Here is a 13,650-nt window from a genome sequence, read left to right as displayed (position 1 = left end):
TGCCTCTCTCTGTCTCTCTCTGTCTCTCTGCCTCTCTGTGTATCACTCTTGTTCTCGTCCCCCTCTCTCTCTCACTCTTGCCCCACTCCCCCACCCAACCCCTCCCTCCCTCCCCCCTCTCTCTCTCTCTCTCCCTCTCTCTCTCTCTCTCTCTCTCTATCTCTCTTTGTCAATGTTATTTTAGTCATTCGTTTATATCAGGAATCTTCTGCACATATTCATTTCTTAACGATGTTTTTTTAATATAATTTAAATCTTATGTAATATTATTTGTTCATGTACATTGGTAGAAAGAATCCAGATTACTATCACAGTGATGAGGTTACATAATCTATTTACTACTAAACTGCGTGCGAGATTTGTACACGTATTAATTGGCATTTCCACCGTATCCGAAGTAAACGCGTCGTGACGCATTGGACAGGGGAACTTCTGAGAATATGTCTACCAATATACTGTATAAATCCAGCTTAACATGGTCTTCAGACATCGAATGCCCCTCGAAATGGTTAATTGTTGGTTCGTTCGTTTCTTGGTCGTGCTCTCTTCACTTCGTTTCACCATGAACTTGTCAACAAAATCTGTACGATCGTCTGCGCTAGAAAGCTATAGCTCACCGGTATGACGTAATGTGACGCGTTAAACCATGTGTTAAAATTTAAAACTCCTTTATGAATTCGGGCCAAAATCATAAAACCAAACTGTAGGACTGATTAATATTCTTGGGGCTAGAGGAGGCGATTGGTAGATGTTGTGATTTCCCAACAGAGACTCCTGAAAACTGCTTTTAGGCGCTAGATATTAAAAATCCATGATTGTGATCCTCAGACACTGTCCTCCTTCGATGGTTTTGCCCACTCTTGTTCTTCCCCGGAGCCGAAGATAACGAACACCAGGGCTGCCAGCAAGGCCAACCCACTAGAAATGAAGAATACATTCTGCCAGCCATGAAGATCAGCCTGAAAATATATATTGAAAGATGATTTCATGAAAAGGATACGACAATGAGTATGACAAAACTATGCGCATACAGCACAAATGTATGCTTAGACAGAAAAAGTTAATGTTTAAGAAAAAAGTTCCAAAAGAGTTTTTAAGCTAATTACGTAAGATGGCTGAAATCTTCACAAATGTAACCGTTTTATAACCATAGCTATGATACTCTCTGCAATCATGATAGCATGTTACAAAATTATAAAGAAGTTATTAAGCAATATTGCAACCATTCTGATCTTTGCAATAATGCAATTGACTGAGTCAAATTAATATTAGATATTACATTTTAGAATATTCAGGCTAAGGCCCTATTCATTGTGATCAAACGTAGAAGTGATTCACTCATGTGCGTTATTCGTTGGTCCAACGGCACAGGCTCGGGCGATAAATTGCCCCGCGGTCTAATTCATACACGAAACAAATTATTCGGTTACCTCTGGACCCAAAAACTATACCTAACATAAAACGGCAACCTGAAACCTGATCGCAAACAGAACCATACCCTTATTAATCGACGAAATAAAGCATGGAGTAATTGTCGCCGAGAAAATTGTATTACGTCGGATCAACTTAGAAAGAATTATTCACCTGATTTGTCGTGAAAACGCCTATTATATAAGGGGTCAACGCGCCAGATAGGGCCGATGCGGTGTTGACGAAGCCAATGATGCTACCCGCAAGTCTGGGTGCAATGTCCATGAGGTTTACGAAGTAACCACTGGTAGACATGCCATTGAATCCTGTTGCACTGATCATGAGTACGACGGAGAGGGCGCTGTTGCATCCTGCGTATGCCAAGAGCAGGAATGATAGAGCAGAAAGTACTTGACCTGAAACGGAACATCAAGATGGGTTATTAGAGATCCATCAAATTTTCTTATTTCGGACACTCTTTTATTTCATGTACTAAACATACGTTTTTCGTTTTCTTCTTCTTCTTCATCTAACAGCTCCAATGTGGGCTTACTGAATGCAATGTTTTGACACTGCAGGCATACCCCGACACTGTCCAGAGATACAATAATCACATCCGTACGTCAGACGAAACTTTTTAAAAAGAAGTACTGTTTTTTTTATTATAAGGCTATCAAGGCTGCATTAAACATTAAATCCTCGATTTATTCTGCCCTTCGCTACATTCGTATCTTCAGGAGATAAATTTGTTTCGCTTGGAATGTCTTTGATTATCACGTATAATAAGGATTTCCGCCGTATTTTTTTGTTCACGGTTGTTGGATAATCGGCAATTTTTGCACATGAATTTAAGCCATGAATTGTGTATCAAATAGATTTAGATGCTGCTTGTAAGTATCGCCTTGCATGGTGATGTAGATATACAGTAGGCTTGCGGGTACACCATGTGAGAGAGAGGGGGAAGATTGGGGGGTCCTCAAGAAAGATTACCAAAAGTCCTTTTCAGGACCCCCTCAATCCTCCCCCTCTCTCTCTCTCATGGTGCACCCGCAAGCCTACTGTACAAATAGATTTATTCTTTAAACATTTCTGCTCAGTCTAATCATAAGATGAGGTTCGATCTCGGAAGAGCGAAAAACGCCATGTTGGCTGATCACATCATTACGTAATAATGACCTACCTATGAACGACAAGAGTTTCCTGGTGACAACTACACTGAGTATTTTATCTTCGATGAGCTTGGTTGCTATTTTGCTAAAAATAACCAGCATTGCTCCTTCGGCTAAGAAAGGGATGGATGAGAGAATACCAATCTGTGATGTAAAGAAAAGGCCAATATAGTTATATACATGCGCAAACACGATCGCAAAGAATTTCGAGAAAAAAATTACTCAGGGGCAATTTCATTTCCATATTCAAACATATTCAATTGACGTCACTGTTTTGATCGCACATTTTAATATATATGTTATGGATAATGGTTTGTCGTGTACTAAAATATCCAAAATTCCTTAAGGGCATGCTTTCATCCTAAGGGGGCACTACTCAAACATATTATGGAGAGCATTGTTGTTATAGTTCTTCAAATCTTTGAGAAATACAATTTGTGTGTATAACAAATGGGAAAGCTGTCCGCCACTACATCACAGAGACATTGCTGATTCAGCCAATTTAAAGCCCAAGCCTTTATAGTGATTGCAACTCTAAAAAACACATAACTTTCTATTTTCGTCCGCGATGTCAATCAAACTATCATAAGTATGACTTTTCTTCTAGAGTAGTTTTCTATCAAGGTTGGATTCCCACATAAGCATAACTGGGGGCAACTTGCGTAGACAACACAACAATTTACCACCAGTTAAATCATAGGGTCTAGACTCACCAGTTCTATGTTCATGCCTTGCACGTGTTTTAGGTAGATAGGTTGATTGGTGAAAACGGTGTTGTTGGACCATGTTCCCACGAAGGCACAAATGATGATGGCCCAGACCGGTATTGAGATCAATATGGACTTCAGTGGTATTGTAACCTTACTGGTCTAGAACCAAGAATAAATGAGAACGATAAGAGGGGATTAGGGCAGGAGCGCTTCTAGAAAAAAAGAATTAAGGGGAGGGCGGCTTGGGGTTGTACTAGGCATATTCGTTTTCTGCATGTAGGCCTACCTCTCGAGGAGAAAAAAGTGTGAGGCTTTACCCTACCCCCCTAAAAAAACACCTAAAAGCGCCAATTGGTTGGGGCTGTCAAAGAGATAGAAAGAGAGAGAGAGAGAGAGAGAAGGACAGACGGACAGAGACAGAGAGAGAGAGAGACAGAGAGAGAGAGTGTGTCGTTATGTGTGTATGTGTGTGCGTGTGTGTGTTCACGTGTGGGTAGGGGCAAGTATATAAAGATATATATAGATATAGATAGATAAAAAGAAATAGATAAAATGAAATAGATAAAAATAAATATACAGAAAGAGAGGACGAAAGAAGGGAGACAGAATTAGGAGAAAATAAGATACAGAAGGAAGATGGAGAGATTAAAATTACTCACAAAATCCCATTGACTTTTCTGAGCGGTCAATAATATTTTTTTCGCCTGTAGTTTTGTTGGCTTATCCATCAAACCTTAAGGGCAATAACATTTAAAAATTGCCCTGCTCAGATGTCTGATATGGTTAATAATGATAATTATCAATAAAGTGATATTGAATCACAAGTATTCATACCTTTTCTGTAATGACAGCTGATGAGAGATAGTGAAACTCTTCTCTGGAGAGCCTTGGATGAAGATGAGGACTCTCATAGATCAGAATAGCCCAGAGGAGGGCCCACGTGACGGCGATAGTACCTGGCAAAGTGAAAGATATACGAGCGAAATGAGAAGATCAGAGAAGTTGATAGAAAGCCAATTCGCTGACTTGGGGTTGCTTTCGTATCGATGGCCCTAATGATACAAACTGCTTTAATTGACCACATCATATAAGGCATGATAAAATCATTAGCTTTAATCGGGAATAAATTATGATGAATCGTTTATTAGCCAGAGTGAAAAGGCCGAAATGTTGATAGATCATAATCAAAAAATATTTGAAAAGTTGTAGCTTACGAACTGAGAAGGATTTTTTTGTTGGTGTATTGTTGTGAATATTAAGTTAATCACGACAGTTAAACGAGTAGAGTGTAATCCCCGTAATTGCCCTCAGATTCTGGTTTTCTACCGTGATTTAGGCACTTACTTTAAGTACATAACCTGTTTGATAGAAGCGTGCGATCTTAAAGGCATCGTTTAACAATGAGATGCACGGCCCTACGTGTTATCAGTGTCTGTGATATGGTGAAATATTGAAGCCCTAAAAAAATCGCGCTTCAAAATGTTCAAGAAGTGCCTCAAAAAAGTAAAAAAAATTGAGTCACCGGTTTTACCGTACTCGTTTTCCCCAATAGACTGTAGTGTTATGAAAACCGTTTGGCAAGCGCACAATTTGGTTTCGATTTCCAATCATAAATATCTTGATATTCAGACATGCGATCGGCTTGTAAAACTCATGGGGTTCCTGACTCACCTTAAGGTTTATAATTATCATTGCAGCATGAGCTAAATCCAGGATTTTGTTTCAGAATCTGAGACAAAGTTACCGGATCTCTTTAGAAGAAAGAATACTTGGTGGCTTGAAAGCTGTCAACTTTATTGAGAACGGAAGGAATAAAGTGTTTTTCACCTTTCATATTTAGAATGAAATAGGGATGGCTATAGAGAAAAAATGATAAAGAGAAGGGGAGATTAAGAAGGACCTCGACAAAAACTAAAATACGGAGAGAAAGGGTGCAAACAAAATGTGAAAAGTGAATGCATATCTGTACAATATAATAAGAGCTATGTGGGTATCATTGTATTGGTGCGTACAAGAGCATGGATGTGGTGTGTGGGTGTGTGCGTGCGTGCGCGCGTGTGTGTATTGTGAGTGTGGTGAGAGAAGAGCACGTGGGTTCGCGTGTGGATATGAAAATTACCAAAGAAATAATACGTTGATGGCCACCCTCCTAGAAAACTTGTACTTGATAACAGTCCGGAGATTATCGTTCCTAAGAAAGTTCCAAATTTGGCACCTGTAGAGGTTACACAGGAAAGAAAATAATTGAGAATGGTTACAGGTTACTGGTACACTGTTTGAAGCTTCACAATGATATTATACTGTAAAGAAAAGAATAATTGAGGCCTTCCTTCTCTCAATGCTAACAATGCCTCATCTTATCATTGTGATAACAGCTGTAAATTTCCAAATATCACAAAATGGATTGATTTCATTCAACAATTAAAACTGTAAATTTATCTCCTAAATTCAGTTTCACTCACAGAGGATGATCGCAATATAAAAAATGATCAAGCAAATAGTTTCATAACTGTAATTATAACACAGTGAATCCACAAAGCAAAAACGACCATGAAGACTTTCAAGAAGTTATTTCAAGGGCAACTATAATGCTCTATTCCGGGCTTTTCAAAGTCGGGACCGCGGTCTCCCCTGCAATTCAACCAAACAAACAAAAAATCTATACGTATGGGGTATTTTGAAAATTTTAAGGAAATTTGGTGTCCTTTTTCAAGAAACTCTCGATAAACGCATGGAAACACTGGCCCTACATAGAGGCTCTCTTAACAAAACTGTAACAGTACTTCTTAGATCATTTATAGACCTAAAACTTCAGTATAAAAGTGTCAATACTGTATAATTACGGAGTATTGTCTTAGTCTATTGAGTATTGTTTGAGTCGAGCCCGGCTTTCCAGCAATCAATATTATTTAACATTGTTCTACTTAAATAAGTTGAAGTATACGATCGACCTTAAAACTTCCAGGCGAATGGCATCCCATGATATAAATCACATCTGGACCGTCAAGGAAAAAAGTTTGAGAACCCCTGCTCAATTGTGTTGGCTATAGAAATCATCTTCAGATTATGATCAGGTACGCACATTTTCTACAGGTAACGCGCAAGGCTACTCAAATCGCCTCAGGTTGATCTTTCAAAGTCTTTGCGATTTTGTTTTATATAAGAGAATTAACAATTATTACTTACATAGGACCACTAACAGATTGGTAATAACTGAATATTGTGGAATGGTTTCTCTTGAAGTTTTAAAACAAACAAATAGCTTACCTGACATAGCGACAGCAAATGCATGTGAGCTTTGAATGCCAGGGTACCATCGTGAAAACATGGATCCCAGACTCGTCATTGTGCCTCCCTGTCATATGGGAATTTGATTTGATTTGATTTGATTCATATATACTCATAGATATATACATAATGTTATCATTGTCGTCATACGGGCAACTTGAAGCTATTTCGCCCGATATGTAACCGAACACATCTAAATGTTAGTACACCTGACAATTGCATCAGGTTAACTGACCTACCATTGCTCTCGCTTTGAGGTAACCCTTTGTAGATGCACTTTTTTGTTGGTGCCTCACCCCCAATTAAATAAACAAGAAAAAGGAAAATGAAAAGGTACCTCGAAGAAGCCACAAATAACCCGAACGGCGAGCAGAAACTGCGGTCCCATTCGGGCTGCCTCGGGTCCAATAAGACTGCATATTCCGGAGATGAACAGGCTAAAGCCGAACACCCGAGTACCTCCGATCTTATCCGTTAGCCAGCCGGACGGAATTTGGGAGATGGAGTAGCCCCAGAAGAAGCCAGAAATCACAAGTTCCTGCTCGTGTGCTGTCCACAGAAATTCGCCGTTCTAGACATTGAAAAATAGGCACGATCGAAAAACTGCACGAATTCAAATCGCAAAGACTTTCGAGATATCAACTAAACCTGTCAATAGCCTTGACCCTCACCTTTAAAATGGGCGAACCTTTCGAAGACATGTAAAATGGTTATATAAAAACTAAACTTAAACTTTGTTGTCTACAAAATGGTACATGTATACAAAATATTTGAATTGGCAGTTGTATTTTATACATTCACCTATTTTCTTTCATGGCAATCTCATGATCATAAATCGCAAGCCAGTGCTCGGGCACACAACCGAATTGTACCATGCATTTGTTTGTTCTGGCCCCCAACATTAAAGCAAAGTAGGTATAAAGTGTGGAGTATATGCACCTATATAACTATCTAAATATTATTTAGGAACAGGGAACGTTGGAACGTTTTACGTTCTTTAAGGAAGTACAGGCCAGATTTTTATTGCAGATGGGTCATTGGAACATGACAACAAATTGGACTTTGAAAGTTTAAAAAATTGCTTAACTGCAGTATACCACACCACCCATCTGAACAATGCGTTAGGGTTAGAGTTGGTGGCAGTGTCAGGAGTAAGGAAAACGATAAGGGTTATGGTTATAGTGTCAGGGTGATGACCCGGTTTAGGGTTAGGGTTAAAGACCGTCGATACTACTAGGCCAGAAGGGATTAGACTCCCCCCCCCCCCCCCAGCCAGGCCACTGACAGGTGGCTATCTCATCAACTCAGCTCTCAACTAACATAAGAAAAAGAGGATCATGGGGGACCAACAGGCACCGATTCGGGAATATTTCTATATAGAGGGAGCAAGTAGCTACAGGTAGACAGTGGGGCTTTAAGGTGAGCCTTAAGGTAATGGTTAGGCTTAAGGTTACTCGCATGATATACTGCAGTTGTTCTAAAAGAAAAAGTCACACATTTCATTCATCATCACATCTTTGGTGATGACTTCTTTTTTTTTAATTATCGAAATGAAGAGCGTACTTCATTCGTGGACTCAGCAGAGATGTTGGGTCTAGGGCACGTTTCCACTGACTGGTTATCGCTTCCATCGTGATCCACAGTAGTGTACGTGGCGTTGGTCATAGCCGCCATGGCAACGCTCACATTGATGCGCATTCCGTATAGTAATCCGTATCCAATGAAGACCATGAACAAAAGTTCGTAGCGCTTGGGAACGTACCATCTGCCTTTACATATGACACAATGATATGAAAACATTAATTTATTGCCATTTCAACGTGAAATTGTGATAAAATGTAGCAATGAAAATAATATAATGACTCACATACATGCAGCGGGGCATGACTACAAAATGCTCGTAGACCTATACTTTATTAAAATAATAATCAAACATTTATAGCTTTTTGGAAGCCTTAAACAGTTTGACTTAATTATCTTGAACTATATTGAAGGCAATTCATACGATCTATTCTCAACATGATTCACCTTGAGGTTGTCTTTGGTTGATGGTTTCCTTCGGCAGTAACGGTTTCTTTTCAAGGAGCGCCAAGCTCTCGCTGTCATCATGGCCGACATCGTCCCTCGTCGTATCAGGGTCGTTCCCATATCGCCCGATAACGTCTTCGCCCTCGCCTTGGTTTCCCAATTCTGAGGAACCCATGGTTGATAGATATACCACGAATTACGAAACAGCTGCTAAAAAATTGTTCAAAGAAGAAAAAATCGGTATGAAGAGCTGGGTAGCTATGGGGCGGTTCATTTAGTAGCCGAATTCATAAATTCAAACCTCGACCGAATAAAATTTAATGAAATGAAACATTATTTTCGTCGAAAATTTTCTTTTTTCATCGTCAAACTGATATATATTACCTATTTATATAATATGCACAGCACTGAGATGAATTGTTAAATATTTTCTTTCATAGATGGTACTAAAAACTGTTCGGTCAATCGCGGGGTTACCCAGTGATTAGGAGTAAACGACTTTAAGGAACGTGTACAAAAGTACATAATTATGAACAAGATTGAATGAACAGTAAATTAGTAAAATACTTACCAACTAATACTTCAAGTTCTGACTGCCCTTCGCATATCCTACATAATTACCAAAGAATGCCAATGTCTACCCAGCATCGCAGCCGGTGGTTTGAGGAGTGAATCTCTTCAAATATGCATTGATTGTAAAAGATGGTTTATGGCATGACATTTAAAACTTCTACGTTGTATTCCATTTGTATGGTTGAATACACGATAACACCATCGTAAACTCTGTTATCTACTGATTAAGCGCGTGATATGTATTCATGTAAAACAGATTTATTTCTGATCTTGTGTACCTGTATAAATCTGTTTGAATAAATAAATAAATAAAAAATATTCATCCCATCTTCCGCTTATTTATAATATGCGATTAAAATCTAACCATTCTAATGCTTTTGGTTCATAACTGAAAAGACAATATTATGTGTCGCGTTGTTTTCAAGTATAAAATCATCATTTGTTCGATTTTGCCATACTGTGAGTTAAATACATTTCGTGTGATTTTAAGACAATTACCCCTCAAGGACAATCAACCCCGGAAAATTACACCCGGAAATCCCCCCCCCCCCCGAGGACGACCACCCTCTTTGGAAAATTACCCCCCCCCCCCCCCCCCCCACACTGCCTACAATTACCCCCCCCCCCCAAAAAAAAAAAAAAAAAAAAAAATATATATATATATATATATATATATATATATATATATGGTTTTAATACAACGTATTATCAGGGTGGACCTCCCCTTTAATGAACAGGGGATAATTTTGGGGTGGGGGAGGGGGTAATTGTCCTAGGGGTTGTTTATAGGGTTGGAGTTAATTGTCCTCGGGGGTTATTTTTCCACGTGAGTAATTTTCCGGGGGTGAAATTGTCCAGGGGGTAATTGTTCTGATATGATATCGCGCCCCCATTTTTGTTGTCTGTACGCATGCAGCTATACCCAGCGTATGCCGCGATATGTTTCACGTTCCTTTAAGATGTTGTACTTTGAATTATATAGTCATAATCGATAAACATTGACTTTTATAGTCGCTATTTATTATGTCAAAAGTTTGATATATTGCTCTGACACTGCATATTTTCCCCGGTGAACTTAGCCAAATGTAGAGCATATCAGAATTATGTTGATGATGTTACTGCATGGGCAAATCGTCAAATCGTATTGTTTTCATCGTAACTTAGACTGAGAGTTCGTTGTATATTTACAAGTGTGCGTATAATGTGATAGAGAATGCAGTGCAGGGGTCGATGGCGGGTATAAGCGATCTGCGAGGGGGCATCGTTCCCCTCCCTTCCCTGAAATTCAGATTATCATCTCAGGAAAACACTTCAGTACTTAAATGAGTTATATTTAGTACGAGGACAAAATCTTATTACAATCACCAGGGATATATATGCTGTCATATAGGCCTACATCGCTGACACTTACCACAATCTTGATGGTACTAAAGTTTCTCGTATGACAATCGTGCCCCCGCCAGAGGGCAGTCGATCATATCAAAATCACCACGGCTGTTCTTCATACGGCCTCACGTCTACGGTGTATCCAAAGATTAAGCTGGTTGAATATTTCATTGGACACCCCCCCCCCCCCCCCCGGCCCCGAAATTTTTATTCCCAAACAGGTTTGCAATTTCCGTTCTTCTTAATGGCTCATACGTTCTACGTCATTAGCAGCTTGGAAAGAGGTCACAAACAATTAGAATTTGATTTTTTATTGCTTTGCCTCACTATTTATAAAAGGCAAAAAAACTAAATAAACTGAGACTTGAACCCACAACTCTGAGATTGTATTACGCTGACCTTACCGATTGAGCCAACGACGGGTTGATGAAAAGTGATTCTGCATGACTTCTATAACCCTATCACCCACCCTAACGGTTACGTCATTGCTAATGACGTAACATATCAGCCAATCAGATGACCGGAAATATAAGAATTGGCGAACCTGTTTGGGAAAAAAAAAATCAGCCCCCCGGCCCCCCATTCTGGGGACGGAGGGACCGCATGCGTGTTCCCAAAATACCCGGCTCGTAACAAATGAAAAAGATCTACCCGTATTGACTTTATACACCGGACTTATGCTGGGGGGGGGGGGGCGTTGAAGACAGTGGCGGACCAAGGGGGGCCCGGGGGGCCCGGCCCCCCCCCCCCCCTTGAGAAAAAAAATCATGTAAAATCACGTGATTTTTACGCCCCCCCCCCCCTGACGCTCGAGGGGGGGGGTGCAAATTTGTAAATTTTCAAGTTTTACGTTTCATTAAATCATTAGAGAAAGAAGACGATTCGTTGTACCGTTCTCGACTCTTAATCCTTGTCTAAATTCAGTTACCCCACCTCCTGCGCGAAGCGCGAAAGCTTTGACATTTAATTTAATTATTAGAGAAACAAGACGATTCGTTGTACCGTTCTCGAAAATAATCCTCGTCTGAATACAGTTTCCCCACCTCCAGCGCGAAGCGCGAAAGCTTTTACGTTTCATTAAATCATTAGAGAAAAAAAGACGATTCGTTGTACCGTTTTCGACTCGCCTTGTCTGAATTTCAAAATGTTTTTTTGTCTGCTCTCTTTTCTTTATACGTCCTCTTCCATTTCTCTCCTCTCTCTTATTGGCCGGCGTTTTTTTTTTTTGGGGGGGGCCGCCCCCACTGCCCCCCTGGCTACGCGCCTGCGGTCAGATGAACATCTTTTGAATACCTTTTCCGCCCCCGGAAACTCATGGGTTGAAGGCAAATTACGGTCAGATAAGCATTCAGGGGCCGCCTCAGGGCCCCTGGTGGGGTTGAGGGTGCGGAAACCCCTGAATCTCAGGGGTTGAGGGCATTTGATTACGGTCAGATGAACATATTTTTATACGTTATTTGTGACACTGGCAGGACACGAATTGGCGTGAGGTCCAGCGGGCGGAGCCCCCAGAAGCTCAGGGGTTTTAGGCATCACATTACTGTCAGATTAGCATCCAGTGGGGTCCAAGGGGCAGAGCCGCCAGAAGCTCAGGGGTTTAGGCATTTGATTACGGTCAGATGAACATATTTTTATACGTTATTTGTGACACTGGCAGAACACTGATTGGCGTGAGGTCCAGCGGGCAGAGCCCCCAGAAGCTCAGGGGTTTTAGGCATCACATTACTGTCAGATTAGCATCCAGTGGGGTCCAAGGGGCAGAGCCGCCAGAAGCTCAGGGGTTTAGGCATTTGATTACGGTCAGATGAACATATTTTTATACGTTATTTGTGACACTGGCAGAACACTGATTGGCTTGAGGTCCAGCGGGCGGAGCCCCCAGAAGATCAAGGGTTTTAGGCATTAAATTGTGGTCAGAGGAGTATCAAGGGGCCTGCCCAAGGGCCCTTTGTTGGGTCACGGGGGCAGAGCCCCCGGGAGCTCAGGGGTTTTAGGCGTTTAATTACGGTCAGATGAGCAATTTTTGATACCTTATTTTGTTGTGACACTGGTAGTTAACTATTCTTTCTTTCTTGCTCTCTTTCTTTCTATTTCTCTTTAAAATGCTTTTCCAAAAAAAATGGGGGGGGGGGGGGAGCTGGAGGCTCCCGATCCCCGCCGTTCCGCGGGCCCTGACATGTAGGAATCTCAAGAAGCATATTTCTTGCCTGGCTATTGATTTACAAACACATAAAAAAGTATAATTTACTAAAGAATGAGGAAAAATCTCGGAAAATTATGTCATTTAAGCATTTTGTGTAAACCACCGTTATGGAATTAGAAATAAACCACGTTTAAATTTTATTTCCCCCGAGCCCCCTCCCCGAACAATACGCCAGTGCCCCGCTTCCGCCTCCCCCCCCCCCCCCCGCCCGATCTACACTTTGTTGGCGGAAAAATCGCAACTGATCTCCCCTACCTTTCTTATTTCTCTTTTTTTCTTTCCCTTTCTCTCCTCTTTCCCTTTCCCTTCCCTTCGTTCTCTCTCTTTAAGGTTTGATGGGGGGGGGGGGGGGCGAGGGGGAGGCTAGGTCATTTTTTTGCCCCCATCCTTCTTCACACGTTGTTGGCGGGATTAACTGCAAATGATCTATTTCCCCTTCTTTTCACCTTTTTTTTCGGTCCCTTTTAGCTCTCCTTTTTTCCTTTTCCTTCTTTTTCTCTATTTTTCTTAGCGGGGCGGGGGAGGCAAGGGCATTTTGCCCCACCCCCACCCCGATCCACAACTTGTTGGCGGAAAAATTGCAACTGATACCCCCTTCTTTCTATTTCCTTCCTTCTCTCTTACTTTTTTGATTGGGGGAGGGGGAGGCGAGGCTCTTTCGCCCCCCCCCCCCCCCCGATCACTTCCTCCCCTTTTCTTTTTTCTTCCTCTTCTTTCTTTCCCTTTCTCTCTTCTTTCCCTTCTTTTCCTTCTCTCTCTCTCTCTCTCTATCTCTCTTTTTTCCTCCTTTTTTTTCCTTCTTTTTTTTCCTAGGGGGGGGGGGGTGGGCCCCGGGCCCCCCTCGATCCGCCACTGTATATGCGTCCCCAAAGTAACACTGAGT

General features: G+C 41.1%; 1 protein-coding gene across 1 annotated transcript; it reads right to left on the bottom strand.

Moving 5' to 3' along the window:
• Positions 1–229: 229 nt before the first annotated feature.
• Positions 230–8,797, bottom strand: LOC580383 (putative inorganic phosphate cotransporter). Its single transcript, XM_011667818.2, has 10 exons — positions 8,606–8,797; positions 8,141–8,346; positions 6,915–7,148; positions 6,557–6,644; positions 5,409–5,504; positions 4,124–4,245; positions 3,293–3,448; positions 2,591–2,723; positions 1,585–1,826; positions 230–959 (listed from the first exon to the last, which is right to left on the bottom strand). Exons 1-10 carry the CDS (start codon positions 8,778–8,780, stop codon positions 825–827), a joined length of 1,587 nt encoding a protein of 528 aa, XP_011666120.2. The 5' UTR covers positions 8,781–8,797; the 3' UTR covers positions 230–824.
• Between the last annotated feature and the right edge of the window lie 4,853 nt (positions 8,798–13,650).

This window comes from Strongylocentrotus purpuratus, unplaced genomic scaffold, assembly GCF_000002235.5.
Source record: "Strongylocentrotus purpuratus isolate Spur 01 unplaced genomic scaffold, Spur_5.0 spur5_scaffold_7, whole genome shotgun sequence".
NCBI lineage: Eukaryota > Metazoa > Echinodermata > Echinoidea > Camarodonta > Strongylocentrotidae > Strongylocentrotus > Strongylocentrotus purpuratus.
This window is presented reverse-complemented; position numbering and strand designations above follow the sequence as displayed.